The sequence below is a fragment of the Salmo trutta genome, chromosome 4 (assembly GCF_901001165.1).
Source record: "Salmo trutta chromosome 4, fSalTru1.1, whole genome shotgun sequence".
Taxonomy (NCBI): domain Eukaryota; kingdom Metazoa; phylum Chordata; class Actinopteri; order Salmoniformes; family Salmonidae; genus Salmo; species Salmo trutta.
Window position 1 is genome coordinate 7,121,591 of NC_042960.1, and position 27,657 is coordinate 7,149,247.

The 27,657-nt window shown below is 43.6% G+C and overlaps 2 protein-coding genes across 2 annotated transcripts in view; both read left to right on the top strand.

The window, feature by feature from the left end:
* The window catches only part of LOC115191773 (RING finger protein 150), a 28,872-nt gene extending 13,654 nt beyond the window's left edge, over positions 1–15,218 (top strand). Inside the window, exons 2-7 of the mRNA XM_029749677.1 lie at positions 567–817; positions 2,327–2,398; positions 2,848–2,930; positions 3,196–3,292; positions 3,413–3,638; positions 11,413–15,218. Of these exons, the coding sequence (XP_029605537.1) occupies positions 567–817; positions 2,327–2,398; positions 2,848–2,930; positions 3,196–3,292; positions 3,413–3,638; positions 11,413–11,531 (848 nt within the window). The 3' untranslated portion in view covers positions 11,532–15,218. The remainder of the gene's footprint in view (positions 1–566; positions 818–2,326; positions 2,399–2,847; positions 2,931–3,195; positions 3,293–3,412; positions 3,639–11,412) is intronic.
* Positions 15,219–18,398: 3,180 nt separating this feature from the next.
* On the top strand, positions 18,399–25,203 carry LOC115191774 (zinc finger protein 330-like). The gene is made up of 10 exons (XM_029749678.1): positions 18,399–18,492; positions 18,892–19,037; positions 19,190–19,209; positions 19,589–19,659; positions 19,869–19,945; positions 20,436–20,562; positions 20,726–20,830; positions 21,096–21,142; positions 24,120–24,237; positions 24,564–25,203. Exons 2-10 carry the CDS (start codon positions 18,918–18,920, stop codon positions 24,839–24,841), a joined length of 963 nt encoding a protein of 320 aa, XP_029605538.1. The 5' UTR covers positions 18,399–18,492; positions 18,892–18,917; the 3' UTR covers positions 24,842–25,203.
* Positions 25,204–27,657: the final 2,454 nt, after the last annotated feature.

The following is a 27,657-nucleotide window of genomic DNA, read 5'->3' on the forward strand; positions in this document are numbered from 1 at the left end:
GTGTTCTACAGACAGTGTTCTGTGAATACAGGTTATTTATAGTTTAGCTTAACCCTGATACACAATAGGGGTCTGATACCTCCACAGAGAGGTTTCAAATCCCATACAAATGAATGGGATCAAATGAAGCCACAAAGGAGCAAGCCACATGCAGTCCCAGATCCACATGCAGTCCCAGAGCCACATGTTGCAGATCTCTGTCCCACACAAAAGAAAATATTGTCACATATGGATGTGTAGGTTGTCTCAACAGATCCTTTATTAAGTTTATTTCCAATGAACTACAACATATTTACAATAGTTGGTTGGATACATTTTGTAGCAGCTGACAAAGTCCCAGCCTGTTTGTCTTGACTTCCTACCAGCCTGTTGTTCACACAACATTTGGTGCTGTGTGATTTAGAATGTACAGTGCCCGTCTCCAAGAGGCCCGTTTAGACATTTTCTCTGTTCTGTTCTAGAAATGTCTCCCTTTTGCAACTTTGAATAAACCGGATAGATATTTTGATTGACTTTACCAACGACTGCTCTTCTTTTTCTTCACCTGGAAATTCCTGTTCCAACAGGTACGGGGGATGTCGTGGCGATCATGATTCCGGAGCCCAAGGGTCGGGAGATCGCCGCTCTACTAGAACGCAACGTCACGGTGACCGTGCACATCACCATAGGAACGAGGAACCTTCAGAAGTATGTGAGCAGAACGTCGGTGGTGTTCGTCTCCATCTCCTTCATCGTCCTGATGATCATCTCCCTGGCATGGCTCATCTTCTACTACATACAGCGGTTCAGATACGCCAACGCTCGCGACCGCAATCAGGTACGGTTCACTGTACAGACACATGAATAACCCCCAAAATAACAATAACGAGGCTATATACAGGGGGTACCGGGTCAATGTGAGGCACAGAGTGAGTGTAGCATTATAACCAACCATCTGAAGGGATTATAACATAAAGACATGGTTGGTGAAGTCATCCTACTGTATTTCAGTGTGTTGTCTCTGATCACACACAGGTTGTCTTCTACTATATACAGTGGTTCAGATATGCCAACGCTCGTGACCGCAACCAGCTACGGTATGACCGTAATGGCAGCGTAAACTAGCAGTCTGACCACAGTATGAACATACTTTTTCTATATCTATATGTAGAGCAGTTGCTTTTCTCTGAGGTGATTCGTCTTCTCCAAACCTTTCCCTGCTTTTTCCTTCCAGAAATGAAGGCCAAAGTTAAAAATAGCGCGACAGCTGTTGGACCGCCAACCGTGTAGTCCTCTTGGACCGTGTAGTCAATGCACACACCGTGGCCCACACTCTTAGAAAAAAAGGTGCTATCTAGAACCTTAAAGGGTTCTTCGGCTGTCCCCATAGGAGAACCCTTTGAAGAACCCTTTTTGGTTGCAGGGAGAATTATTTTGGTTCCAGGTAAAACCCTTTTGGGTTGCATGTGGAACCCTTTCTACAGAGGGTTCTACATGGAACCAAAAATGGTTCTTCAAAGGGTTTTCCTATGGGGACAGCTGAAGAAACTTTTTGGAAACCTTTTTTCTAAGACTGTCCGATGTTGACACAAATGTTACAGACAACCACATGGGTTGTCAAGGGGAATGGGCACCATGGTGACAATGTTTTGATTTTTCAAACCTGCTGGAGTTGAATTGCGATTCACTCCAAGAACTCGCCAGGCCTGAAACCACAAATCTGTTCTCTGTTGATGTCACAATGACTTTCCTTGATTGATTGAGAGCAGCTGTGGGCAGTGGCCTGGTCTGATGCAGTTCTTTTCCACAGTGAGAGTAGACCTAGATAGCGAGGGTTAGCAGCCTACCTTTCTCTCAATGTCTCTTAGTATTTGTCTATCATCCACTCAATCTCTCCCTCCCTCCCTCATGCATTTAGCTCTCTATCGCTTCCTCCCTCTCTTTTTCTCTCTCTTTCCCTTTTTTCGTACCTTGCGCAACTCAATGACCTGACTCGGCCTGTGTTTTCTGCTCTGGTCTGCAACAAGTGGTTAACTGTCAGCTCAGAGACACTGCTATGTCAACATCACTAAGCGACCGTTCACCCTGCCGTGTTAAAACGTTACACAGCCTCTCAGAACGTCTCCTTCAGATCTATGAACCAGTAATATGGTCCACCTTGGTTCAAAAGGGGACAGTGGATCTCAGGCCCTTTCTCTAACCTTGAAACGTGTCCATTCCTTGTCTTGTCGGTGGTTATTGGATATATAGGAAATTCCAGACATTCTTTTCTCTCTTTTGGGTTGCCAGGTTGGGTTGCTTATCTTTCCCTCGCCTTCTTTGTTGTTCTTTGATCTTCTATGAGCAGAGACGTCTCGGAGACGCAGCCAAGAAGGCCATCAGTAAGCTCCAAGTACGAACCATCAGGAAAGGAGACAAGGTAGACCTGGCTGCATGCTTTACTAACCTCTTCTATGATGTTGGATAGATGTGTTACGAAGGTTGTTATGAATGATACTGCCCCACTCGTAAAGGTTTCATGACTGCTTTCATGAAGGGGTTATCAATGCCTTATGTATAGACCCTCTTCAAGTAAAGTGTTTCCAAAACCACCTATTTAAGTAGCAGTGAAATGGCCTTGATTGTAGGGTTTTAAACCGAAGCGAACCGTTTCCCCACGCTCCCGCTAAGCGCAGCATTTGATAATGAACTTCCATCAGCCCAATGATAATGACTGACTCATTTTTATTTTGTGTGTGTGTGTGTTTTAATTTAAATGAATTATACACGCTGCAATGCTTTTGATCCGCTCCGCTTTATTCACCTTCCAGGAAATTAAAACGAGACTAGACAACCAACCAAATGTCTCCTGTGTGTTTGGTGTTCTAGGAAACGGAGTCTGACTTTGACAACTGTGCTGTGTGCATCGAGGTCTATAAAGCGAATGATGTTGTTAGGATATTGCCGTGCAGGTACGACAGCCTCTCCCATTTTTCAGTGTAACTAGAGAGAGCAGACACAATGACACCCATTACTATCATTGTCTCCTATAGATCATGTGTTGCAGTAGGTCTATTGCTAATGATTGGTAGTCATTAATATGCTACAATAAGATTCTGTTCTGTACCTGAGAGCATAAGTAGAGCATGGTGAGTGATGCTATGTTACCAAGGAGACTGTTACTATGGATGACATCATCAAGGCTGTGCGTGTTCGTGTGTGTGACTCGGTCCTCAGGCACATCTTCCATAAAAGCTGTGTGGACCCCTGGCTTCTGGACCACCGGACCTGTCCCATGTGTAAAATGAACATCCTCAAAGCGCTGGGAATACCAGTAAGGAGTTTCTGTCTTTCAAAATCTATCCATCTCTCTTTCATTCCCAACCCTGGTCCTGGAGAGATTTTATTTTTGGAAAGTTTTTGTTCTTGTTTATATTTGATTGATTGATTTCAGCCCAACTTTGACTGTGGGGATGACATTCCGCCAGACTATGAGATGTCAGTGGGAGGCCCGCCCACCAACCCCATCACAGGGGCCAGTGACATCACGGTGAATGGGGAGGAGAGCTCGGTGGTGCTGGACACGATGGACATGGACAGGATGATAGGGCTGCCTCAGGTCTACCACGACGCTCACGAGACACTACCACAGGCCGGGGACAGCCGGCACATCGCCAGCAGTGAGTATAGACACACACCTACACACACACCTACATACACACACACACACACACACACACACACACACACACACACACACATATTATTATACCTTTATTTCAACAAGGAACACAGACTGAGACCAAGGTCTCTTTTACAGCTGTGCCCTGTGTATACATGTTTACACATACAGTTTAGGTACAATGATTAAGAAACTACACAAGACAAACAATACGATCACAGATGGCACAAAAAAATCCAGCAGCAGATTATTACATTTACACATAGGTTATTCCCCTAACAGCACAAGAACTTGCATTACCCAAAACAGTTACAAGTAATACAAAAATAAAAATCCTCCAATAAATATTTAAAATGGGCAAGGGGGACAAGAGTCTCATGTTTAAGTTTCGTCTGCAGGCTATTCCATAGGCAAGGAATGTAACAGGAAAAGGCAGCCGTACCCAACTCTGTGGAAATCGCATGGGCCTCAAGTGTAATCCATGCTTGAGACCTGGTTTTAGGAATTCTAATTTTAATATTGATGAGTGATGATAAATAAGAAGGTAGTTCATTCAGAAGTGCTTTATAGACAAACACGAGAGCATGTTGTTCTCGTCTCATGGACAGCGAAGTCCAACCAACGTTTTGATATAAAACACAGTGGTGAGTTCTGTAGCTAGCATCCGTAATAAACCTACGTGCGCAATGATAAGTAGCATCCAGCGATTTAAGTGTTGATGCCGTAGCATGCATGTAGATAATATCCCCATAATCTATAACAGACAAAAGTAGCTTGCACAATTTGTCTTCTATATGTAGAAGACAAACATGTCCTGTTTCTATAGAGGAAGCCTAGCTTGATTTTTAGCCATTTACAAAGTTTGTCAATATGCATTTTAAAAGAAAGTTTATCATCCAACCATATCCTTAAGTATGTATGTGCAGAGACCTGATTAATTCGAGAACCATCTAAGCTCGTAAATGCAAGTATATTTTCAACCAACTTTTTGAACCTATTAAAAATCATAAAATGTGTTTTCTTTGCATTTAAAACAAGTTTCAGTTGTATAAAAGACGCTTGTAATATCTTAAAATCTGTCTCCAATAGTGATAATGCTTGGTCAGCCGTTGAAGCGATAGAGTACATGACAGTGTCATCAGCATATAAATGAATTTGACACTTTCTTATCTCATCACCGATATTGTTTATGTAGAGAGTGAACAGTAATGGACCAAGTATAGAACCTTGTGGGACCCCTTTAACCAACTCCAATGGCTCCGACTGGATGCCATCGACTCTAACAGCCTGACCTCTATCCTTTAGATAGTCATGAAACCAATGACAGGCATCCAATCCCAGTCCTATTGACGACAGCTTACCCAAAAGTATTGCATGGTCTACAGTGTCAAAAGCTTTAAATCTATGAACAAGGCGGCACAGTACTTTCTATTATCTAGAGCATTAGTAATATCATTTACAACACGTACAGTGGCTGTAAAAGTACTGTGTTTAGGTCTGAAGCCAGATTGATTACTAGAAAGAGTATTGTTAACAGTTAAAAAAGATTGTAGTTGCCTATTCACCAATGACTCTAGAATTTTAGCCTAACAGGAGAGCTTAGAGATGGGCTGATAATTATCCAATTCACTACTATCACTTCCCTTGAGGAGTGGTAAAACAAGAGCTGTTTTCCAAGATTTAGGAAACTTTCCTTCGACAGATGTTTGATTAAAGATATGCGTCACTGCACTAGCAATAATAGGTGCCGCACACTTGAGTAAATATGGATCCAGATTGTCAGCGCCTAATGATCTCTTAGAATCTATAGCAGATAGTGCAGATAAGACCTCATCTTCTGTGACTTTTTGAAAATTAAAAACTGGCTTCTTGTTTTCCACATCGGCTGAAGGCCAAGGGACTGAAACAATAGACCGGTCAGGATGCGCATCCACACACACAAACACACACACACACACACACACACACACACACACACACACACACACACACACACACACACACACACACACACACACACACACACACACACACACACACACACACACACACACATACACACACACACAAACACAAACAAACAAACAAACAAACATATGCGCATCAACACACACACACACACACACACAAACAAACAAACAAACAAACATATGCGCATCAACACACACACACACACACACACAAACATATGCGCATCAACACACACAAATATACGCATATGCATGTAACACACTCTCTCACACACACCTATGCTTTGGTTCCATCCCAGCACTAACAGAACTTCTTCAACTAACCTGTACTTCCTCAACACAAACCAGTGAACTCACACCGGAACACTCCCCCATACCCGTCATGTTCAGAGCTGTGCTATGGTGGGGTATAAAAGGGGTACTGTATTCTGAAATGGACCACAGTGTCCTCTCTGTCTCCACCAGAACAGAGAGTCCTGGTTCTTGGTTCTTCACATGTGCGTCCACAACGACACCCTATTACCTATATAGTGCACTGTTTTTGACCAGGGGTCATAGGGCTCTAGTCAAAAGTAGTGCACTATATAGGTAATACGGTACCATTTCAAATGCAGCCTTGTACTGGCGTGGCTTAGCTAGCCCAGGGCTGCTGTACTGGCATGGCTTAGCTAGCCCAGGGCTGCTGTACTGGCGTGGCTTAGCTAGCCCAGGGCTGCTGTACTGGCGTGGCTTAGCTAGCCCAGGGCTGCTGTACTGGCATGGCTTAGCTAGCCCAGGGCTGCTGTACTGGCGTGGCTTAGCTAGCCCAGGGCTGCTGTACTGGCGTGGCTTAGCTAGCCCAGGGCTGCTGTACTGGCGTGGCTTAGCTAGCCCAGGGCTGCTGTACTGGCGTGGCTTAGCTAGCCCAGGGCTGCTGTACTGGCATGGCTTAGCTAGCCCAGGGCTGCTGTACTGGCGTGGCTTAGCTAGCCCAGGGCTGCTGTACTGGCGTGGCTTAGCTAGCCCAGGGCTGCTGTACTGGCATGGCTTAGCTAGCCCAGGGCTGCTGTACTGGCATGGCTTAGCTAGCCCAGGGCTGCTGTACTGGCGTGGCTTAGCTAGCCCAGGGCTGCTGTACTGGCGTGGCTTAGCTAGCCCAGGGCCAGAACTAGGCCATCAGCCACCTGCTTTACTGTTCCCTGAATCCAGTCCCTGGCCAGAGCAGGAGAGAAGGAATAGTGCTCCCTTTTTTCAAACTCACAAGCTAACCCAAATGCATTGGCACGGTTTACATACGTAGCATCAGAGTATGTTTTAAGGTTGCCATGCTTGCTATTAGCAAGTTGTTAGCATAAGGCACTACAGCACTGAGCCATTGATAGGCACATTGTGTTTTTTGAGTTAGCCTGTTTGTTTAACAGCTGGTTAGCACATGGAACTTATTAGGTGGTGTGTGTGCCTGCCTGCAGTCGGCCCGGAGAGTGGGGCAGGAGTGTGCTGACACTGGCACGGCCCACTTCCTGTCCTGCCCACCATGCTGAAATTCCACCCGCAGTTGGCGGGGCCCCCGACCAAAACGCTCGCCTCTCGAGTCTCTCGTGCCAATGGAACAAGTTAATGCTGCCTTTGTGACAGCGTCTTATTAGCTTCCTGAGGCCTCTACTGTACCTTAAAGACCTGGTAAACACTTTGGACAGCGTCAAGCTGCTAAGCCCCTTCAAAACATTACAAAACTAGGGAGAACCTTGTACTTTTTTTATCCGTCCCTCATTCCCATAACACAAGCTGACTTCTTGCGCTTCCATGAATGCTAGTCAATGTTCTACCTTCGAGGTAGTTGAACACTTTTTACACCGAGTTTACATGCCTGTATGTCTTTCAACTGTGCACAGCTTGTCCCCTTTTCGAGCCTTGGCATTGCTTGTCACACCTACCTTTGTGTTAAATATGATCTTTCCCGGTTCCATCCCGGGGCGTATTCAAAATCCCCCACCTGCTGTTTATTTTAAAACCCCGGGATGGATCCGCATTGTCAGGGAGAGTGATTTGTGGGTTGCGCAAAACGCAGAGCCCAATCGGGCTGAGTCATTGCTTATGGAATGGCACGGCAGTACTGCCACTTTAGGCCTTTTAGCCTTATTGTAGTCTGGCTGTCACCAGCACGATAGCTTACTGCAGTGTAGGCAGTAAAACAAAGTTGGCGTGCGCTGAGGGGAATGACATTTGGGGTAGGGAGAAAGAAATCTCCAGGCCCACAGTCACAGTGTCTGGAAATAGGAAGGCTGTACATATAATGGTATTTACTACCATCTAAACTGCAGAACTGATCCTAGACCAGTACTCCCCTCGAAGACCAACGCAGTACGTCTTAGGGCTACACTACTAAGTAAGGACGAGTTAGCCAGCTGACTTTAACAGTTTAATTTCTGGTTCATTAAGAAAGCTAAGTTTAGATATGTGTTTTTGGTTGTTGACTCAAGTAGACCACGCCCATTTCAAGTTTATCTTTATAAAAAAAAAAAACGACAAAGATATTTCAGAATATTTAGCTGGCTAACTCATCGATCCTGTTTTGTATTGTACCTCTCTGATTTGAAGTGACGACCTGCAGAGCTTTTCATGTTGAGCCATACAGGAAAATTAAGCCTCTAAGTAGCTGAGTCATGCCAAGTGATCCTGGTCTTTCCTACCTGATATATAACTGTTTGATCTCCCTAGTGATGTTATTATAGATAGGTAGCACTGCTAACAGAGGCTCCTGTCAGCCTGGCTTCTAAGAGGATTATGATGATGATGAGGTGTGTGTGTGTGGGTGGAATAGATGATGAGATGTGTGTTTGCCTGTCTGCGAGAGACAGTCTGCAGTGCTGCGACAGGGTTCTGGCTCCTCCCAGTGACGGCTTACCCCCACTGGACACACATCAACCCATCTGGAGGGGTTGTCATGGTTACAGGGGCAGGCACACACTTTCTCCCCCTCCCTGCCTCTCTCTCCTCCCTCCGCCTCCTTCCTCTCTCTCTCCCAATAACATTCAGACTGTCAGTTTCTCTCTTTACCAATCTCCCTCTTTTTCTTTCTCTCTACCTTAGACTAGAGCTCTCCTAACGCAAGCCTTAACCTCTCCTCCTCGCACATCTCTCTCTCTGTTCCTCACCAGTCTCTCTCTCTGTTCCTCACTAGTCTCTCTCTCTCTGTTCCTCACCAGTCTCTCTCTCTCTGTTCCTCACCAGTCTCTCTCTCTCTCTCTCTGTTCCTCACCAGTCTCTCTCTCTCTCTCTGTTCCTCACCAGTCTCTCTCTCTCTCTCTCTCTGTACCTCACCAGTCTCTCTCTCTCTCTCTCTGTTCCTCACCAGTCTCTCTCTCTCTCTCTCTGTTCCTCACCAGTCTCTCTCTCTCTCTGTTCCTCACTAGTCTCTCTCTCTCTGTTCCTCACCAGTCTCTCTCTCTCTCTGTTCCTCACCAGTCTCTCTCTCTCTCTCTCTGTTCCTCACCAGTCTCTCTCTCTCTCTCTCTGTTCCTCACCAGTCTCTCTCTCTCTCTCTCTCTCTCTGTACCTGACCAGTCTCTCTCTCTCTCTCTCTGTTCCTCACCAGTCTCTCTCTCTCTCTGTTCCTCACCAGTCTGTCTCTCTCTCTCTCTGTTCCTCACCAGTCTCTCTCTCTCTCTCTCTCTCTGTTCCTCACCAGTCTCTCTCTCTCTCTCTGTTCCTCACCAGTCTCTCTCTCTCTCTCTGTACCTCACCAGTCTCTCTCTGTTCCTCACCAGTCTCTCTCTCTCTGTTCCTCACCAGTCTCTCTCTGCTCCCCACCAGTCTCTCTCTCTGTTCCTCACCAGTCTCTCTCTCTCTCTGTTCCTCACCAGTCTCTCTTAGTTCCTCACCAGTCTCTCTCTCTCTCTCTGTTCCTCACCAGTCTTTCTCTCTCTCTGTTCCTCACCAGTCTCTCTCTCTCTCTGTTCCTCACCAGTCTTTCTCTCTCTCTGTTCCTCACCAGTCTCTCTCTCTCTCTGTTCCTCACCAGTCTCTCTCTCTGTTCCTCACCAGTCTCTCTCTCTCTCTCTCTCTCTGTTCCTCACCAGTCTCTCTCTGTTCCTCACCAGTCTCTCTCTCTCTGTTCCTCACCAGTCTCTCTCTCTTTCTGTTCCTCACCAGTCTCTCTCTCTCTCTGTACCTCACCAGTCTCTCTCTGTTCCTCACCAGTCTCTCTCTCTGTACCTCACCAGTCTCTGTGTCTGAATAGCAGCTGGCATCACTTAGAGCCTGAACTCCTGCTGCTATGCCAGAGCCTTTCAGGACACGCCCTCAGACTCCCTGCCCTATCCCTCCCTCTCTTTCAGGACACGCCCTCAGACTCCCTCCCTCCCCCTCTCTCTCTCCCTCTCTCTCTCCCTCTCTCTCTCCCTCTCTCCCTCCCTCTCTCCCTCCCTCCCTCCCTCCCTCCCTCCCTCCCTCTCTCCCTCCAAGTCTTTATGTAACCATGACAGAATGGAGCCATGGACAGACAGGATTGAACTGTTATATATTAGTATTAGGTTGGCATTTACCTCCTTGAGGATGCAGCTCATGTTTGGTGCCTGCTTGCAACTTGTATGGTTGTAAAATTGGTTCTACTTTTACTAAGTAATTCAAATAGCTTATGCCAGTGTATTTGGAAATGGATGATGTGTAATTAACACACACACACACACACACTGTTTAGTTCTGTTGTGTTGGTTGTCAAGCGAGACTCTCATTATCAGCCCGTCACACAGTCTGTGTTCTTCCTGCATCAATTAGCTGGGAGTTAATGGGATTTCTGTTGTTTGTCGCGGCGCTAACTAGCTCACGGTGTCGCCTGACAACCGTCCCGAGATGAAGGATCTGATCTATCAGTGTTCTGCTGAATTGCCGTGTTGCAGTGACAGATCGCGGTGCATGCCGTGCCCGCCAGCGTAAACAACGAGCGCTGTCTGTTAACTTATTACGGTTATCCTTCACTTTGGACCGTGCTACAGCGTGTTGCCAAAAAAAGGGCCTGATTTGCTACTGGAAAGTGGGACAGGAGTGGTGTTTGTCCATAGAGAACATATGTGAAGTAGATTGATGGTCCCCTGTACTGCTCTAGTTGTTTTCTATTCATCTGACTGTGTAGCGCTGCTATCTCCTAAGACCCGGTGTAGCGCTGCTATCTCCTAAGACCCGGTGTAGCGCTGCTATCTCCTAAGACCCGGTGTAGCGCTGCTATCTCCTAAGACCCGGTATAGCGCTGCTGTCTCCTAAGACCCGGTGTAGCGCTGCTATCTCCTAAGACCCGGTGTAGCGCTGCTATCTCCTAAGACCCGGTGTAGCGCTGCTATCTCCTAAGACCCGGTGTAGCGCTGCTATCTCCTAAGACCCGGTGTAGCGCTGCTATCTCCTAAGACCCGGTGTAGCGCTGCTATCTCCTAAGACCCGGTATAGCGCTGCTATCTCCTAAGACCCGGTGTAGCGCTGCTATCTCCTAAGACCCGGTGTAGCGCTGCTATCTCCTAAGACCCGGTGTAGCGCTGCTATCTCCTAAGACCCGGTGTAGCGCTGCTATCTCCTAAGACCCGGTGTAGCGCTGCTATCTCCTAAGACCTGGTGTAGTGCAGTCTGTCTTTAGTAGTGGACACCACAGCCCTTACAGAGCAGTTTACATCTCTTGTCAGATTCCCTGCTGTGCCCTCATCAGTCGCCTCATCTTGTCTCTGCTACTGCACATTAAACGCCATTTTGGGTCCGTTCAGGTTTACCTGTATCACCCTCTCTTTAAAGGTGACCACCATGTTGTGTCTGTGCTGACCGGTCTCTCTCTCCCTGCAGGTGAGCACCAGCCCCCGCTGAGCAGCGACTCGGACACCTCCCTTATCCTGGCTGTGGAGGTGGGTCTGTCCGACATGGAGCTCTCCCTCGGGCACGACCATGACGAGGTCAAGTCCTGAGCCAATCGGCGCTAAGTAGGAAGGAAGCTCACGGGGTCGCCATGGAGATGAGAAACGGGACCGAAGGGGCAGCGCCTGGCCCCCTGATGGGAGGTAGTGGCTCCAGATAAATAGGAGAAAACCAAGCAATAGAGCCCATAGCAGTGCAACACACCTATCTGTCCCCACTGCCTCATCTACAGGTTCCTCCTGTCCTGCCTCCCTTTTCTGACTACTGTCACGTTCAGTCGCCATGGAAACCAGGCAGCCAATCACAGCTCTTGTCATTAGCCTCTGGACTGGGGGTGTAGTTTAGCACCTCTGTTAGTTGTCTCCACGTCACCATCACTTTATTGACTCTTTGGACATGTGACATTTTGATTTCTTTCTACGAGATCATCACTGCCAACCTATTTCAGAACGAAACACGGAAATCTTTACACCTAGTTATAGGAATATCTATATATACTGTATATGGTCAATATAAGCCTCCTGCAGCATGGGCTTTGAGTGTCAAAAACAGTTAGTGCGTGTTCTGAGTGACCAGCATTTACTTGTGGTAAACTTGAAGCTGATGTATATTCACCATCTCTGCTTGAAATCATTTCGATAACATTCAACGCCGTTGGTATTGTAGCATTTATACTATGCACATATTGTCAAGCATTTCTGAATATCAGATTGTTAAATTGCATCCTTATCCTTCATTTAGAGGTTTTTAGGACTATCGTTTATTTCCACTTCTGAAGTACTGTACACCATGTGTTGTGCGGACCAACTACGAGTTTGTTTTACCAGGTGACAATCACAGCCCATAGTAATGGAGGTCTGTAGTGATGACGTCAGCTACAGCCCTGTTTCAAACTGCTAAAGCTTTATTAGAACCGCCAGTAGTAACACAACACAGGAGGCTATAGTAGTGGCTGTTTGTTCATGAAGAACAGATGGGGAAGCTAATTCAGTTTTAATGTCATGTCATCTCCCAGTCGAGCCACCCAATAGCATGTGGTGAAGTCTTCTGTTACCTAACATAACGTGTGTCTGCAGTGCTCTGCATTTGCTCTGTGCCAAGTTCTTGCAGTTTTAGTTTTTGTATTGATGTTGCTTCTGTTTCTAGAAGACAAAGCAAGATGGCATTGTGGGTGTTGAGTTCACCCATTGGTTGGATAGTGAAAAGCACATCGAAGTTGTCTGTTGATAAAAGTAAATTAAACGTTTACTATATCTGAACTCGGTGTATTAGATCGCCACTAGTCTGGGAAATCCTAGGGCAACAGCACTAGTATGCTGGAACATTGGTGCATTGTGGGAGGCAATTGGTCCATCTAGAGAGACTAGATAGCCCCTGACGAAGGAATACCATGCATTGGCTGTGGCTTTGGTTAACTGTGAATTCGTTATGAAAGAGTTGACTAAACCCTGTTGCAGATAGTTTGTACCTCTTAGTCATTTCTTCTGAGGATAAAACTTTTTTTTGTTCCTATGATGAATTTCAAAATGGCAGTTTTTTTCTTGTACATTCGCTTAGGGAAACGAAAGTCTGACGAACAGCATTTATTTTAGTATGAAAATAAGTTTATTTTTGTAAGAAAAAGAAAATGGAGGTAAATGTTTACAGTCAAGGAGAAATGGAGCAGAGAGAATAGTTGCCTGGTTTCAAGAGCTCACTGGTAGTGCTAATGCATTTTGAATGACGTATTAACTCATGGTTTATGTCCTTCCTCCTCCGATTTTGATTACTGTGCTGGAATTGTGTCAAAGGCCATTTTTTATTTGAGTTTGATTCCTCTCTCCTTTGGAGTCCCCTCAAGGTCCTCAACACATTGATTTATTTACACATGTGTACTTTCATCCTTAACAGATGATAATCTTATATTGCTTTAATATGCAACTTAGATTTGATTTTCGGGCTAAAATCTGCATGAAATGGCACAAGGCCACTGTTGTCATCGAGCGTCTACTATTTGATACTGGGTTTCTCTTCCTTACTATGTGTTCGTTCATTTAATCATTGGTTCCTTTAGGCCGCCAACCAATCAACTCCCAGTTATGTAAGAAGCTCATATTACCCATAATCCCCCCCTGTCCTTGTCAATCAGAGAAGGGTTACAGAATCTATGGGAGAATGTTGAAATCTCCCATGCTTATGCATTAGGTACATCTGTATGCCCTCCTAGTGTGTCAGACTCATTACGTTTAGCTTTGTTTTGCAGTATCAGTTTGTGAAATACACTACATTTGTGTGATTAATATTGTATAAGCGTCATAAATGTATATTTGATCAATCGATTGAATGGAGACTGAAGAGTGGGTGCGTCATGCATTGAACATGGCTCAGTTAAAAGCATATTCTCCCCAGTTATGGTCACTTTTTGCGTTCCGATTCTCCACACCTCTCACTAAGTGTGCACACTTCACATAATGGATTTTATAATGGTGGAAACGCCCTCCAGCCAATGTTTACACCAATCCAGTGCTTTTAAATCAGTGATGGGACCTGCACGGTATGGGAGAAGGGAAGAGAATGGTGATTGAGTCATTGAGGTGTTAAGTGCTCCACCATAACTCATGGCATCCTTGGCCAGAATACTAGAGATCCATTAAAATATGGTAGTCTCATCTAGCCTCTCCACACACAGCTCTACAGTTGTTACTATGGGCTGAGGGCCCTAGAAACAACTAACAGCATTTGATTTCCCTCTGGGGGTTGGTTTCACACACACACACACACACACCACACCACACAGTTTCCATGTGCCCATTTGTTTGTATTGCACAGGGGGGCAAGATAAGAGGAAGCAATTAAGCTTGGGGGGCATTTTGTACCAGAGGAGGGTTTAGATAGATCCTGATTGTACTGTGTGTGTGTCTGACATCTTCACTGGCGTGGAGCCAGAACATTTAAAAGCCTTTAATTGCTTCATGTTTCATGTAAGGGCTCGTGTTTAATTGACTTCACTTCCTGAAAGGTCATTCTCTCATTCTCAAACTCCTTACGTCCACTTATTCCAACAACTCTTTTTTTTAATGACCATGAAGAAGCAAAGGCCTTGATTTGAACATAATTCGAATGAATATCTGTTATATTCGTAATGAACACTTATAGAAACCGTTGTGTTCTTCCAAATATAAAGTAATGAATGCACATATTATAATCTTATAGTAGGTTCTTGTTTACCCCAATGATGGTATAATGACGTCAGGTATACATAAAATGACATAATAGAAACTCATCATTTAAATGTAGCTTTTAGTTCTCTTTCTTTAACTGGTTGTGTACCCACCCTACCTAGAATGCACTTTTTCACTTGAAGGAGAGTTCTGTGTACTACAACGAAATGGCACAAAACGTCTTTTGAATACGGTTGACCTTGAATGCGGTTGACAGTTGACACAACCTTGTTTTTAAGAGAGAGGGCTACAATATTGGAAATGGCACATGACATAATTGTCACTGTATGTGTGCTGTTTAAGAGTCTGTGTTCTTTTATCTAGACTTGTGTACCAGCTGTGGGTTTGGGGAATGTTACCAAAATGTTGTACGCTATATCCAGCAGAACTCTACAGTATTGCTATTTTGTTATATAGAGGAATATGTCAATATTTTTGCCAGTGTTAATGATATACAGTACAGTTCTATGGTACAATGTTGCACGTGTGTGAGTCAATGATTGTGAGGTACAATACATTTTATTGCAAGTTTTTCCAGCTGTGGTGAAGCTGTCTGGTTTCTATTTCGTTATTGTCAATAATGTTTTTGGCAACCCTCTCTGATACCGTTAGGGTGAGCCAATGCTATTGAAATGATTTATTCTGACATGATTCATTGGCCGATATGTAAATGACCATCATATGTTCCAATGATATAAGCTGGTCGCTGATGCTTCGTTACGAAATGAACACTAGCATACACTACATGGCCAAAAGTATGTGGACACACCCATTGCTGACAGGTGTATAACATTGAGCACCCAGCCATGCAATCTCCATAGTGAAACATTGGCAGTAGAACGGCCCATACTGAAGAGCTCAGTAACTTTCAATGTGGCGCCGTCATAGGATGCCACCTTTCCAACAAGTCAGTTTGTCAAATTTCTGCCTTGCTAGAGCTGCCCCGGTCAATTGTAAGCACTGTTATTATGAAGTGGAAACTTCTAGGAGCAACAACGGCCCAGCCGCGCACAAGCCTATGATCACAATGCCAAGCGTCGGCTGGAGTGGTGTAAAGCTTGCCGCTATTGGACTCTGGAGCAGTGGAAAGACGTTCTCTGGAGTAATGAATTATGCTTTACCATCTGGCAGTCGACGGATGTATCTGTTTGGCGGATGCCGTCGCACCCACTCACATAGCATTGTAATTTGAGCCACCTAATACGGCTAGTTAAATGTTTTTATTTAACTAGGCAAGTCAGTTAAGAACAAATTCTTATTTACAGTGACGGCCTACCCCGGCCAAACCCTAACCCAGACGACGCTAGGCCAATTGGGCACCGCCCTATGGTACTTCCAATCACAGCCAGTTGTGATACAGCCTGGAATCAAACCAGGATCTGTGGTGACGCCTCTAGCACTGACATGTAGTTCCTTAGACCACTGCGCCACTCAGGAGCCCGACACATAAGAATGGCTCTCTGGAAAGGAGTACCAGCTGGGAAATTTGAGGGCACTCATGGGAAGAGAGGGATACTTCTAGTGGAAAGAATGAGAGATAATTATGTTTTAGTACTACTTAGCCTACATGGGAACACCGCTAAAACTCATACATGTGTAAGTGATTACTAAACAAAAATATAAATGCAACGTTTAAAGTGTTGATCCCATGTTTCATGAGCTGAAATAAAATATTCCAAATGCTCCATATGCACAAAAACCTTATTTTATTGATTAAACGGCATGATCATTACACAGGTGCACCTTGTGCTGCAGACAATGTTACCCATTGAGCATGTTTGGGATGCTCTGGATCGACGTGTACGACAGCGTGTTCCAATATTCAGCAACTTCGCACAGCCATTGAAGAGGAGTGGGACAACATCCCACAGGCCAAAATCAACAGCCTGATCAACTCTATGTGAAGGAGATGTGTGGCGCTGCATGAGGCATATGTTGGTCACACCTGATACGGACTGGTTTTCTGATCCACACCCTTACCTTTTTTGAAGCTATCTGTGACCAACAGATGCATATCTGTATTCCCAGTCATGTGATATCCATAGATTAGGGCCTAATGAATTCATTTCAATTGACTGATTTCCTTATGTGAACTGCAACTCAGTAAAATCGTTGAAATTGTTGCATGTTGCGTCTATATTTTTGTCTAGTATACATTTACAGACATGTAGTAGCCTAGTACTGTAGCCTATTTCCTTTGCTGTGAAGGTGTGTTAGGCCTGTGTTCTGCAGACCAGGTGTAGACTTCTTTGGGATCGGTGTCCCTTCCACGGGAAGGTTGAGCTAACGTAGGCTAATGCGATTAGCATGAGGTTGTAAGTAACAAGAACATTTCCCAGGACATAGACATATCTGATATTGGCAGAAAGCTTAAATTCTTGTTAATCTAACTGCACTGTCCAGTAGCTATTACAGTGAAATAATACCATGCTATTGTTTGAGGAGAGTGCATAATTTTGAACATGAAAAGTTATTAATAAACATATTTTGGCAGTCTTGATACAACATTTAACAAAAATGCAATGGTTCATTGGATCAGTCTAACATGCTGCACATACACTGCTGCCATCTAGTGGACAAAATATAAATTGCACCTGGGCTGGAATAATACATGATGGCCTTTCTCTTGCATTTCAAAGATGATGGTACAAAAAAATACAAAATAACGTTTTTGGTTTTCTTTGTATTATCTTTTACCAGATCTATTCTGTTATATTCTCCTACATTCCTTTCACATTTCCACAAAGTTCAAAGTGTTCCCTTTCAAATGGTACCAAGAATATGCATATCCTTGCTTCAGGGCCTGAGCTACAGGCAGTTAGATTTGGGTATGTCATTTTAGAAGAAAATTGAAAAAAGGGACGTATCCTTAATTAAGATGTAGACTTAAGTTCCAAGGGCCTTGCTGACCCATTGTGTTATAATGGTGAGATCTTGTTTTGCACCACTGCAGTTAGCCTATGTTGTCCTGGATACAGTGAAACATTCACTCATTCCTGGCTGCAGAACAGAGGTTAGTGCTTCCATCACACATTCCCCTGTATGGTTCTTAAGCAGATACTGTTCCACCATCAGCCATCAATGGTTGTCTGTCCCCCCATCAGATAATATCGAGGTACAAAATGGGGTTGGGGGGCGGGGGGTACAGAGAACTACTGGTGTAAAACATTGACATCAGAGGAGGCTGGTGGGAGGAGCTATAGGAAGATATGCTCACTGTAAGGGCTGGAATGGAATGAGTCAAACATGTGGTTTTCATATGTGTGATGTGTTTGATACTGTCCATTTTATTCCAGCCATTACAATGAACCCACCCTCCTATAGCTCCTCCCACCAGCCTCCACTGATTGATAAGGCTAAAGAAACCTCAAAGACCTCAAGCATGTGTGATGAAAAGAATGGTTTACTGCCATGTTCTGGGACATTGTGAACCCATTCACCGTAGTTGACGTTACAGAAACATTGCAAAGGCTTCTTTGGTAAAGCCCAATTCATTTTAACAACATTCATGGGTCATGGTGGCAGGTGACTGAAGTGACTTTAGAATACAATATAAATAAAAAAGTATCTATTTTTGAACTAGCGTTGATAATAACAGCCTTAATTGGCCAAACCATGATGTAATATACAATTCATACCTTAATATAACATTGAGCGCAAGGGAAATTCATGTACAATAGAAATATAGGAACTCACATAGGAACGAAAAGTGGGATCACAATTCAGGCGAGAAGAATACTCAGTCGGACTAAATATCCGTTCTGTAACTTCCGTTTTCAGCTGAGCCAGCCGTGCATTGCAACATTCCTGGGTAAGTCTTTACATTTTGGGTTATAATGTGTTAAAAAAAATTATAAACAGCACATATCGGTTAAGGCTTTTATCTGTTAATTATAAAATTACTTTCTATTACATGTCGTTGCTGCATCTGGTATTTCCCTGAAGTCAAGCTAGTTAGCGCGTGTTTGAACTGTGTTGCTCAGCACACGTACAGTATAGATGGCTAAATAACTTCCTTTTTTCATATTTTACGTAGATAACTAGTTTAACAAACGAATACAGTTTTACAACATTTATATTTTCATAAGGACCTAGACTAATGATGTGTGTCCAGCCTGTCAAGATGTGATGCCATTGACTGAGCTGGCTTGGTTGGTTGGTTAGTTAGTTAGTTATTGCTATGTTTTGCTAATCCCACACATGCATTCAGGTAAAGCCAGCTACAGAAACTGAAAGATGCCGAAAAAGAAGACTGGTGCACGCAAGAAGGCAGAGAACCGCAAGGAACGGGAGAAACAGACTCGAGCCAACAAGGGGTTTGTTGACGTTGCAAAATCCCCTTGCAATTCAGCAATGGTATGGAATAATATACATGTTCTCATCACAGCACAATATGAAATGGATAGCTAACAATGACTGTAAATCATGATTATTTCCCTAGTCCTTACTGTAGTCCTCATACTTACTGTAGTCCTCATACTTACTGTAGTCCTCATCTTGTGTTGCAGGAATGTGACAAATGCCAGAGGTAAGATATCTTCAATCAATATTTTTTACATTCATCTTAATGGATAACTTAACTAGCTAACATTGGGGCTCCCGTGTGGCGCAGCGGCCTAAGGCACTGCATCTCAGTGCATCTCACTACAGACCCTGGTTCAATTCCAGGCTGTATCACAACCAGACGTGATTGGGAGGCCCATAAGGCAGCGCACAATTGGCCCAGCGTCATTAGGGTTTGGCCGGGGTAGGCCGTCATTGTAAATAAGAATTTGTTCTTAACTGAGTTGCCCGGTTAAATTGTGTGAACACAATTCAACTATTTGAACAAGATGCATTATTTCTTTATTAGCAACTATAATCTACAGGTGATGGAGGCTTTGACACTTTGTTCCCCTGTTTCCAAGACGGCAGAAGAACAGAGCTTTCTGCTACTTCTGTGCAAACGTTCAGAAGCTGCCCCAGTGTGGTCAATGTGGTGAGTCTTAAGATGCATTGGGACACATGTTTCTGATTTAAAATCCCTTGAGGTCTTTGAGCCCAACTTAATTCCATACAACTTCATTTATCCCCTCAAGTGGCAAAGAAAGATATTGCACAATGTTACATGTAAGATATTTGTATAGGAGTGCAAGAACCATGTATTATGTTGTGGTGTGATACTGTCTTCCTGTATTCCAACTAAAGGCAAAACCAAATGCATGAAGTCATCAGACTGTGTCATCAAGCACCCAGGGATCCACGCTACGGGGATGGGCATGGTGGTAAGAGATGAGAGCCGTTTGAAAAACTTTATTGAGATGGGAGTAATACATACTCAGTAATAATCATTAATGCACACCACAGCAAAACGTTTCACAATGGAAAACAAGTGTTTCTTATCGGTCAAATTCAGGTAGCCCCCGATAGTTTGCCTCCTTTGGTTTCTAGTGAATATGACCATGGGATGTATTCATTATGCCGATTCTGTTGCAAAAGGTTCTGCAATTGTAACCATTTACTCCAAAGGAAAAATGTTTTGTTTCTATTGCACAAATTGAAGGTAGGTCCCTCACCGTTTCGTTTGCTCTGTTTGCTTCCGTTTGATTCTTAAATGGCAAACGGTTTCCGTTGCAAGATGTAATGAATACACCCCTGGGGTAGACCTACATCTATTTAACATTGTGATATGTGCCCAGATTGTCCACAGTCATGAGTTTATCATTGGATGTCTTTATGATATGTGTAATGTGAAATGCTGTCTCTGTCCACAAGGGGGCAGTGTGTGACTTCTGTGAGGCCTGGGTGTGCCACGGGAGAAAGTGCCTCAGTACCCACGCTTGCACATGTCCTCTCATGGATGCCGACTGTATCGAGTGTGAGCGCTGTGTATGGGACCATGGTAAATTATGCCAATGTATAATATTATCCAACCTGCCTGGTCTGCAAAACTAAACAAGGCCTATAATTTGCTTTTTTTATGTCAATACATGCACCCAATGCTGGTTGCCATCCACCTTGTGTCCCTTTTGTAATTATTTCCCCTTTTTTCCTATCTGACACAGGGGGAAGAGTATACCGTTGCTCCTTCTGCCACAACTTCCTGTGTGAGGATGACCAGTTTGAGCACCAAGCCAGCTGCCAAGTCCTGGAGGCAGAAACTTACAAATGTGAGCAATTAGGGTGTCTCTCACCCGTGAATCATCCACATTGTGTTGGATCATGAGAAATCAAGAGGTTTCAACACTATAACCTGTTGACGTTTAGCCTTAGGGCATACTTTGGCAGACATGAGGAACACCATATAACGTATAGAAAAGTAGGCATTCTGCCAGTTGAAAGTTTAGAGAAAGGTTAACCCCTAGCTATAGTGATTTTAAATAAACATTTTCAATGTGTTAATATATACTGTGTTTTCCCCCATGTTCATTTCAGGTGCTTCCTGCAACAGATTAGGACAACATTCCTGCCTGCGTTGCAAGGTAATGGAAAATGGAGATCCAAGTATTCATACCCCTTGGATTTCTTCCCCCAAAATGTTCTGATTTAGTATGGATTTAATTGTAATTTTTTGTCAACAATCTAGTCAATATACTCTGTAATGTCAGTGGAATAACAATTGTAACTTACATATATAAAAAAAAAAGGTTATTACAAATGAGAAGTATCCTAAATTAGCTCAGGAGTAACATTTGGCTTAACAAATCACAAATAAGTTACATGGACTCCCTCTGTGTGAAATAATAGGGGTTGACATGGTTTTTCAATGACTAACCCTTCCTCTGTCCCCCATACATAAAACATCTGTAAGGTCCCTCAGTCAAATTTCAAGCACAGATTCAACTACAAAGACCAAGTAGCTTTTCAAAAGCCTCATAAAGGGCAGTGATTGGTAGATGGGTAACAATAACAAATCAAACTTTGGATGTCTCTTTAAGAATGGTCAAGTTAATAATTATGCTGTGGATTATGTATTAAACCACTCAGACACATCAAAGATGCAGTCATCCGTCTGAACTGAGCTGCCGGAAAGGAATGAAACTGCTGAGGGCTGTTACCAAGAGGCCATTGGTGATTCAAAACTGTTTCAGTTCAATGGCTGTGATGGAGGAACTGAGGATGGATCAACATAGTAGAGACTCCACAATAATGAACTAAATGACAGTGAAAAGAAGAATACAAATATACAGAATAAAAACATTTACAAAACAAGCATATTGTATGCAGCAAGGCACTAAAGTAAAACTGAAGAAAAAAAGGCCAAGGAATTCACTTTTTGGCCTAAATACAAAGCCTTGTGTTTGGCGCGCTATCCGACACAACACATCAGTGAGTAACTGCCTCCTTATTTTCAAGCATGGTGCAGGCTGCATCATGCTATGGGTATGCTTGACATCGGCAAATACCAGGGAAGTTTTCAGGATGAAAAGAAACTGGATGGATCTAAGCCAGTCGTTCTCAATCCTGATCCTGGGGACCCAAAGTGGCGCACATTTTGTTTTTGCCTTAGCACTACACAGCTGTTTGAAATGATTAAAGCTTGATGGTGAGTTGATAATTTTGAATCAGCTGTTGAGTGCTAAAAACAAAATGTGCGCCCCTCAGGGTCCCCAGGACCAGGATTGAGAACCACTGATCTAAGAACAGACAAAATCCTAGAGGAATACCTGGTTCAGTCTGCTGTACAAGAGACACTGGGAGACAAATCCACCTTTCAGCAGGACAATATCTTACAACACAAGGCCAAATCTACACTGGAGTTGCTTACCAAGAAGACAGTGAATGTTACAGTTTTGACTTAAATCTGCTGAAAATTTATGACAAGACTTGAAAATGGTTGTCTAGCCATAATCCCCAAAATATTGACAGAGCTTGAAGAATTATGAAAAGAATAATGGGCTAACATTGCACAATCCAGGTGTGTAAATCTCATAGATACTTACCCAAGAAGACTCCCAAATGCTGCCGAAGGTGATTTTAACATGTATTGACTTGGGGAGCTGAATACTTAAGCAACAACTATCATTTCTATTCATCTTAAATGTTAGACATTTGGTTGTTGAGAAAAATATAATATTTTTTAATCCCACTTTTTAACACAATGAAATGTTTAGAAATTCAAGTGCTATGAATACTTTAAGGCATTAAATCAACACAATGTGTTATGTTGTAAACAATTGTCTCTCTCCCACTGTTCCTCATGCCAGTGTTACGGCTGTTGCCTCTCTATACACATTGACCGAGAGACGTACATGTGAGTCATTTAGCAGACGCTCTTCTCCAGAGCGACGTAAGCCGTGCGAACACTACATGATTTTTGGCCCTGGTTTTAGCTGACCCAGACAACTTTTTGAGATCGGAGACAAAATCCCCATGTTGCCTACTCGTAGCTGTCACCGAACGCTCATGCAATGTGAGCAGGTCAGAGACACAATCTGAGGGCTACCGATCGATCCCGTGTTTGATTTTTATCGGCACAAAATCTGCAACGCTCTTGTAATGTGAGATGTGCAACGACCAGTTTTGGAGAACGGCGATCAGCAATAGCCAAATGAGAGCTAGCCAGGGAATAAGACCAAGATCTTGATTCGCCTCACCCAGCATGTGCAGGAGCGAGGACTACTACTAGTATGCGTTTGCACTCGCCTTTAACCAAATGTAAAATTGTTACAGCTCTGAAGTTCACACCCAATGTTATTCAGTCCAAAATGTATTGGCGAGATATTTCAACTCTGTAGGGCAAGTGTGAATGTCTGACTGAACTTTTGAGGCTGTTTTGAGCCACAGCTCGTTGCTAGCTACGTTAACAACCTATTCACATCGTTTTGGCGAGAAGGCGTGGTGTGGAGAATGTTGTGGTGTGTCGTCCACCTGCTCTGTTTACTATAGGAAATACGGTTGTTTAATGCTCGAGGCTCAGCGTTGCTAGGAGTTTTGAAAGTCGTGTCGTGTACGTTCGGCATTACATTGAGTGCATTCATCTTAAGGTAACTAGGTGAGAGAACCACATATCACCGTTATAAAGCAGCTACCATCAAAGTCAGTGCTCGTAAGAAAAGTGTTATTGCAAGAAAGGCAAGGGTGTTAGTTCAGGGGGAGATGTGTAGATTCCCAGTTGCACTGTTAAATTAGTCTTTTTTTCCGGTAAATAAGTACCTGTTTACCAGGCTTCTGACTAAGTGGAATACAGATACAACTAGAGGTTACTTTTTCGCAGCACGTTAGGAGAATTAACACAGCAGGTTAGGAGAATTAGGTTAAGGTTAGGAAAAGGGTTAGGGTTAGCTAAAATAAAATGTTCTAATCTTCTATGAAAAGTCACTTCCAGTCATGGCTGTATTCCCTCTAGTTACAACCATTTACCAGTGGGACAGGGAATACATTTCCTGGATTTGACACATGACTGTAACCTATAGTAACAAGGCCCATTTGGGTGGAACTGTGTCTCTCCCTCCCCAGGCCTGTTTCTGTGATGACCATGTGAAGAGTAAGGTGTTCAAACAGGACAAGGGTAAAAATCCTCCCTGCCCCAAGTGTGGCCATGAGACCCAGGAGACTAAGGACCTCAGCATGTCCAGTGAGTCCACCATCTAACATCTAATCAGTGCTTAAGTCAGTCATGGATTAAAACTCTTCAGTCATTAAGAGGAAAACTGAGTACTGATGGCAGTGCAGTTGTATGTATACTGTAATATCATCATTTTAGTTGTTGATTGAGTCATTTTTGCATCATTACAAGTCACTCGTTTTCATACTCTTGTCTTGTAGCAGATGTCAGATCTTAAACCTCAAATATATCCCGCCACATTCATCACCTTTTAATTGTTGTGTATATGCACTCCCCGGATCGGGATTAATACTCAAGATTCTCAGCTCATGTCTATTCCTGTATTTGCCCTGTAGCCCGTACGACGAAGTTTGGCCGACAGAGTGGTGCTGACGAGGATAGCTACGGCTATGGAGGTTATGGAGCCTCTGGCTACGACTCCTACTGGAAGAACGTGTCATCGTCCGGAGGAGGGGAGGGAGACCAGGAGGACGATGGCGGAGATGATGATGATGACGAGGAGGAAGATGAGGAGGAGGAGGATGATGAGGAAGAGGAGGAGGAAGAAGAGGTAGCTGACTCTCTGGCCGGTCTTAAAATTGAAGGGACCCCTTTGATCGAATCAGTCCCCTAGACGGAGGTTGGTTCCCGTCACCTCTCCACCTCCCAAAGAAGAGGGGGCTAGATATATACAAGGAGGGTGTGTGCAATGCGTTGCAGTACACTGTAATAAGATGTTTAAAGTGATAGTTCATCATATGTTTACTGCTTGATTGTTTCTGTATTTGGACATTAGCCCGTTTAAAAAAGACGGTCAGTAATCCAGAACTTCTGTATGGCTCTTGCCTAACATTGGTGAAATATCCTTTTTAAGTTTTAGGCTAAAATAATGTAACTTATCAGACAGGTTAACAGTGGCTTGTATTCATGGACGCCAAGGGAAGCCAGGCTTCCCCAAATATTTGACTAATAAAACATTTAAAATTATTACATTTATTTTTCGTCTCAGGGTTTTCAATATTTTCCGTCAATTCCAAAGGGGCTGGAATCTCACCAGAGACATCATCAGAGCGAGGGAAACAGCACCCCTCTGTCTCAGTATGTGTAGCCCATGTATCTGATGCTGTCTGGACCAAAAGAGTGTGACATGTTGCAAGCTTTTGGCCTCCCTTGATGATTAAAAAATAAATAATAATTAGCCAATCAGCATTTGCTGAGCTCAACTGTGGATTGTCCTGGTGCAGCAAAACGCCCTCCTAAGGAGGCCAGTTTGGATTTGGCTTCATACCAATCAAATCACTTTCTAAGAAAAACATAATTTTCACAAAAACATGTCTGTTTCTGGTCTGCTTCTGTTGATGTCCTGCAGTAACTAGCTTGCAAAATCGGCCCTTTAAGCCATGGATGTGGATTTGGACTTGTGGTTTTGACTTAATTCTCTGAACAGGCCAATGATTATGACAGCGATTCTGATCTAACAATAAATGAATGTTGTGCCACTGACCTGAGATGTAGGCTCATGTTAACTAGCTGGCTAACTTAGCTGGTTCGTTGTTGCCAATGCGAGGAAGTTAGGCTAGTAAGCATTTTAGCTAGGTAGCCTATAACAACAAAAACTAAAAGTGTACTCTATGACGAAGCCATAGACTGTTCTACCAACATGGAAAAAGATGAGGATGACTGGTGTTCTACAAGTGGGTGAGTCCATGTTTAGTTTTACTTGAGCACGCACACACAGACAGAAAACAGTAAGGACAGCCACATAATATTTAGCAACATTGATTGGACTAAATTGTTTTTGGTCTCTTTAAGTTGGTTTTCAGCGTATTCAATTATTTTATATTTTAGCTGAAATGTGCTGGAATAACAGTGACAGTGCTCCTGTTGTCTTTGTGCTGACTTGCGGTAACTCCACATGCTGAGCACTTGTTGGCTGCTTTTCCTTCACTCTGCGGTCTAACTCATCCCAAACCATCTCAATTGGGTTGAGGTCAGGTGATTGTGGAGGACATGTCATCTGATGCAGCACTCCATCACTCTCCTTCTTGGTCAAATAGCCCTTCACAGCCTGGAAGTGTGTTGGGTCATTGTCCTGTTGAAAAATGATAGGCCCACTAAGCCCAAACCAGATGGGATGGCGTATCGCTGCGGAATGCTGTGGTAGCCATGCTGGTTAAGTGTGGCTTGAATAGGAAATAAAACCAGCAAAGCACCCCCACACCATCACACCATCACCTCCATGCCTTACGGTGGGAACCACACATGTGGAGATCATCCATTCACCTACTCAGCGTCTCACAAAGACACAGCGGTTGGAACCAAAAATCTCAAATTTGGACTCAACAGACCAAAGGACAGATTTCCACCGGTCTAATGTCCATTGCTCGTTTTTCTTGGACCAAGCAAGTCTTTTCTCCTTATTGGTGTCCTTTTAGTAGTGTTTTTTTGTTGCAGCAATTCAACAATGAAGGCCTGATTCACAGTCTCCTCTGAACAGTTGATGTTGAGATGTGTCTGTTACTTGAACTCTGAAGCATTTATTTGGCCTGCAATTTCTGAGGCTGGTAACTCTAATGAACTTCCCCTTAGCAGCAGAGGTAACTCGGGGTCTTCCATTCCTGTGGTGGTCCTCGTGAGAGCCAGTTTCATCATAGCGCTTGATGGTTTTTGAGACTGCACTTGAAGAAACTCAAAGTTCTTGAAATGTTCCGTATTGGCTGACCTTCATGTCTTAAAGTAATGATGGACTGTCATTTCTCTTTGCTTATTTGAGCTGATCTTGCCATAATATGGACTTAGCCCTATTTGGTAAAATACCATCTTCTGTATACCACCCCTACCTTGTCACAACACAACTGATTGGCTCAAATGCATTAAGGAAAGAAATTCCACATTATGTATCAAAGACATCATAAATCTGTTTTGTTTTATGTTTTTCTGCCATGCATAATAAGCGGCAGGCTATGTATTGTATTTTTTTTATTTATTTTTTATTTCACCTTTATTTAACCAGGTAGGCAAGTTGAGGACAAGTTCTCATTTACAATTGTGACCTGGCCAAGATAAAGCAAAGCAGTTCGACACATACAACAACACAGAGTTACACATGGAGTAAAACAAAGTTACAGTCAATAATACAGTAGAAAAATAAGTCTATATACAATGTGAGCAAATGAGGTGAGATAAGGGAGGTAAAGGCAAAAAAGGCCATGGTGGCTAAGTAAATGCAATATAGCAAGTAAAACACTGGAATGGTAGATTTGTAGTGGAAGAAAGTGCAAAGTAGAAATAGAAATAATGGGGTGCAAAGGAGCTAAATAAATAAATACAGTAGGGGAAGAGGTAGTTGTTTGGGCTAAATTATAGATGGGCTATGTACAGGTGCAGTGATCTGTGAGCTGCTCTGACAGCTGGTGCTTAAAGCTAGTGAGGGAGATAAGTGTTTCAGAG

Coding starts and splice junctions, on each gene's coding strand:
- LOC115191774 (XM_029749678.1), top strand. CDS start 18,918: ATGCCGAAAAAGAAGACTGGTGCACGCAAGAAGGCAGAGAACCGCAAG. Junction 19,038..19,189: donor CCCCTTGCAATTCAGCAATG/GTATGGAATAAT, acceptor CTTGTGTTGCAG/GAATGTGACAAATGCCAGAG. Junction 19,946..20,435: donor CTACGGGGATGGGCATGGTG/GTAAGAGATGAG, acceptor TCTGTCCACAAG/GGGGCAGTGTGTGACTTCTG.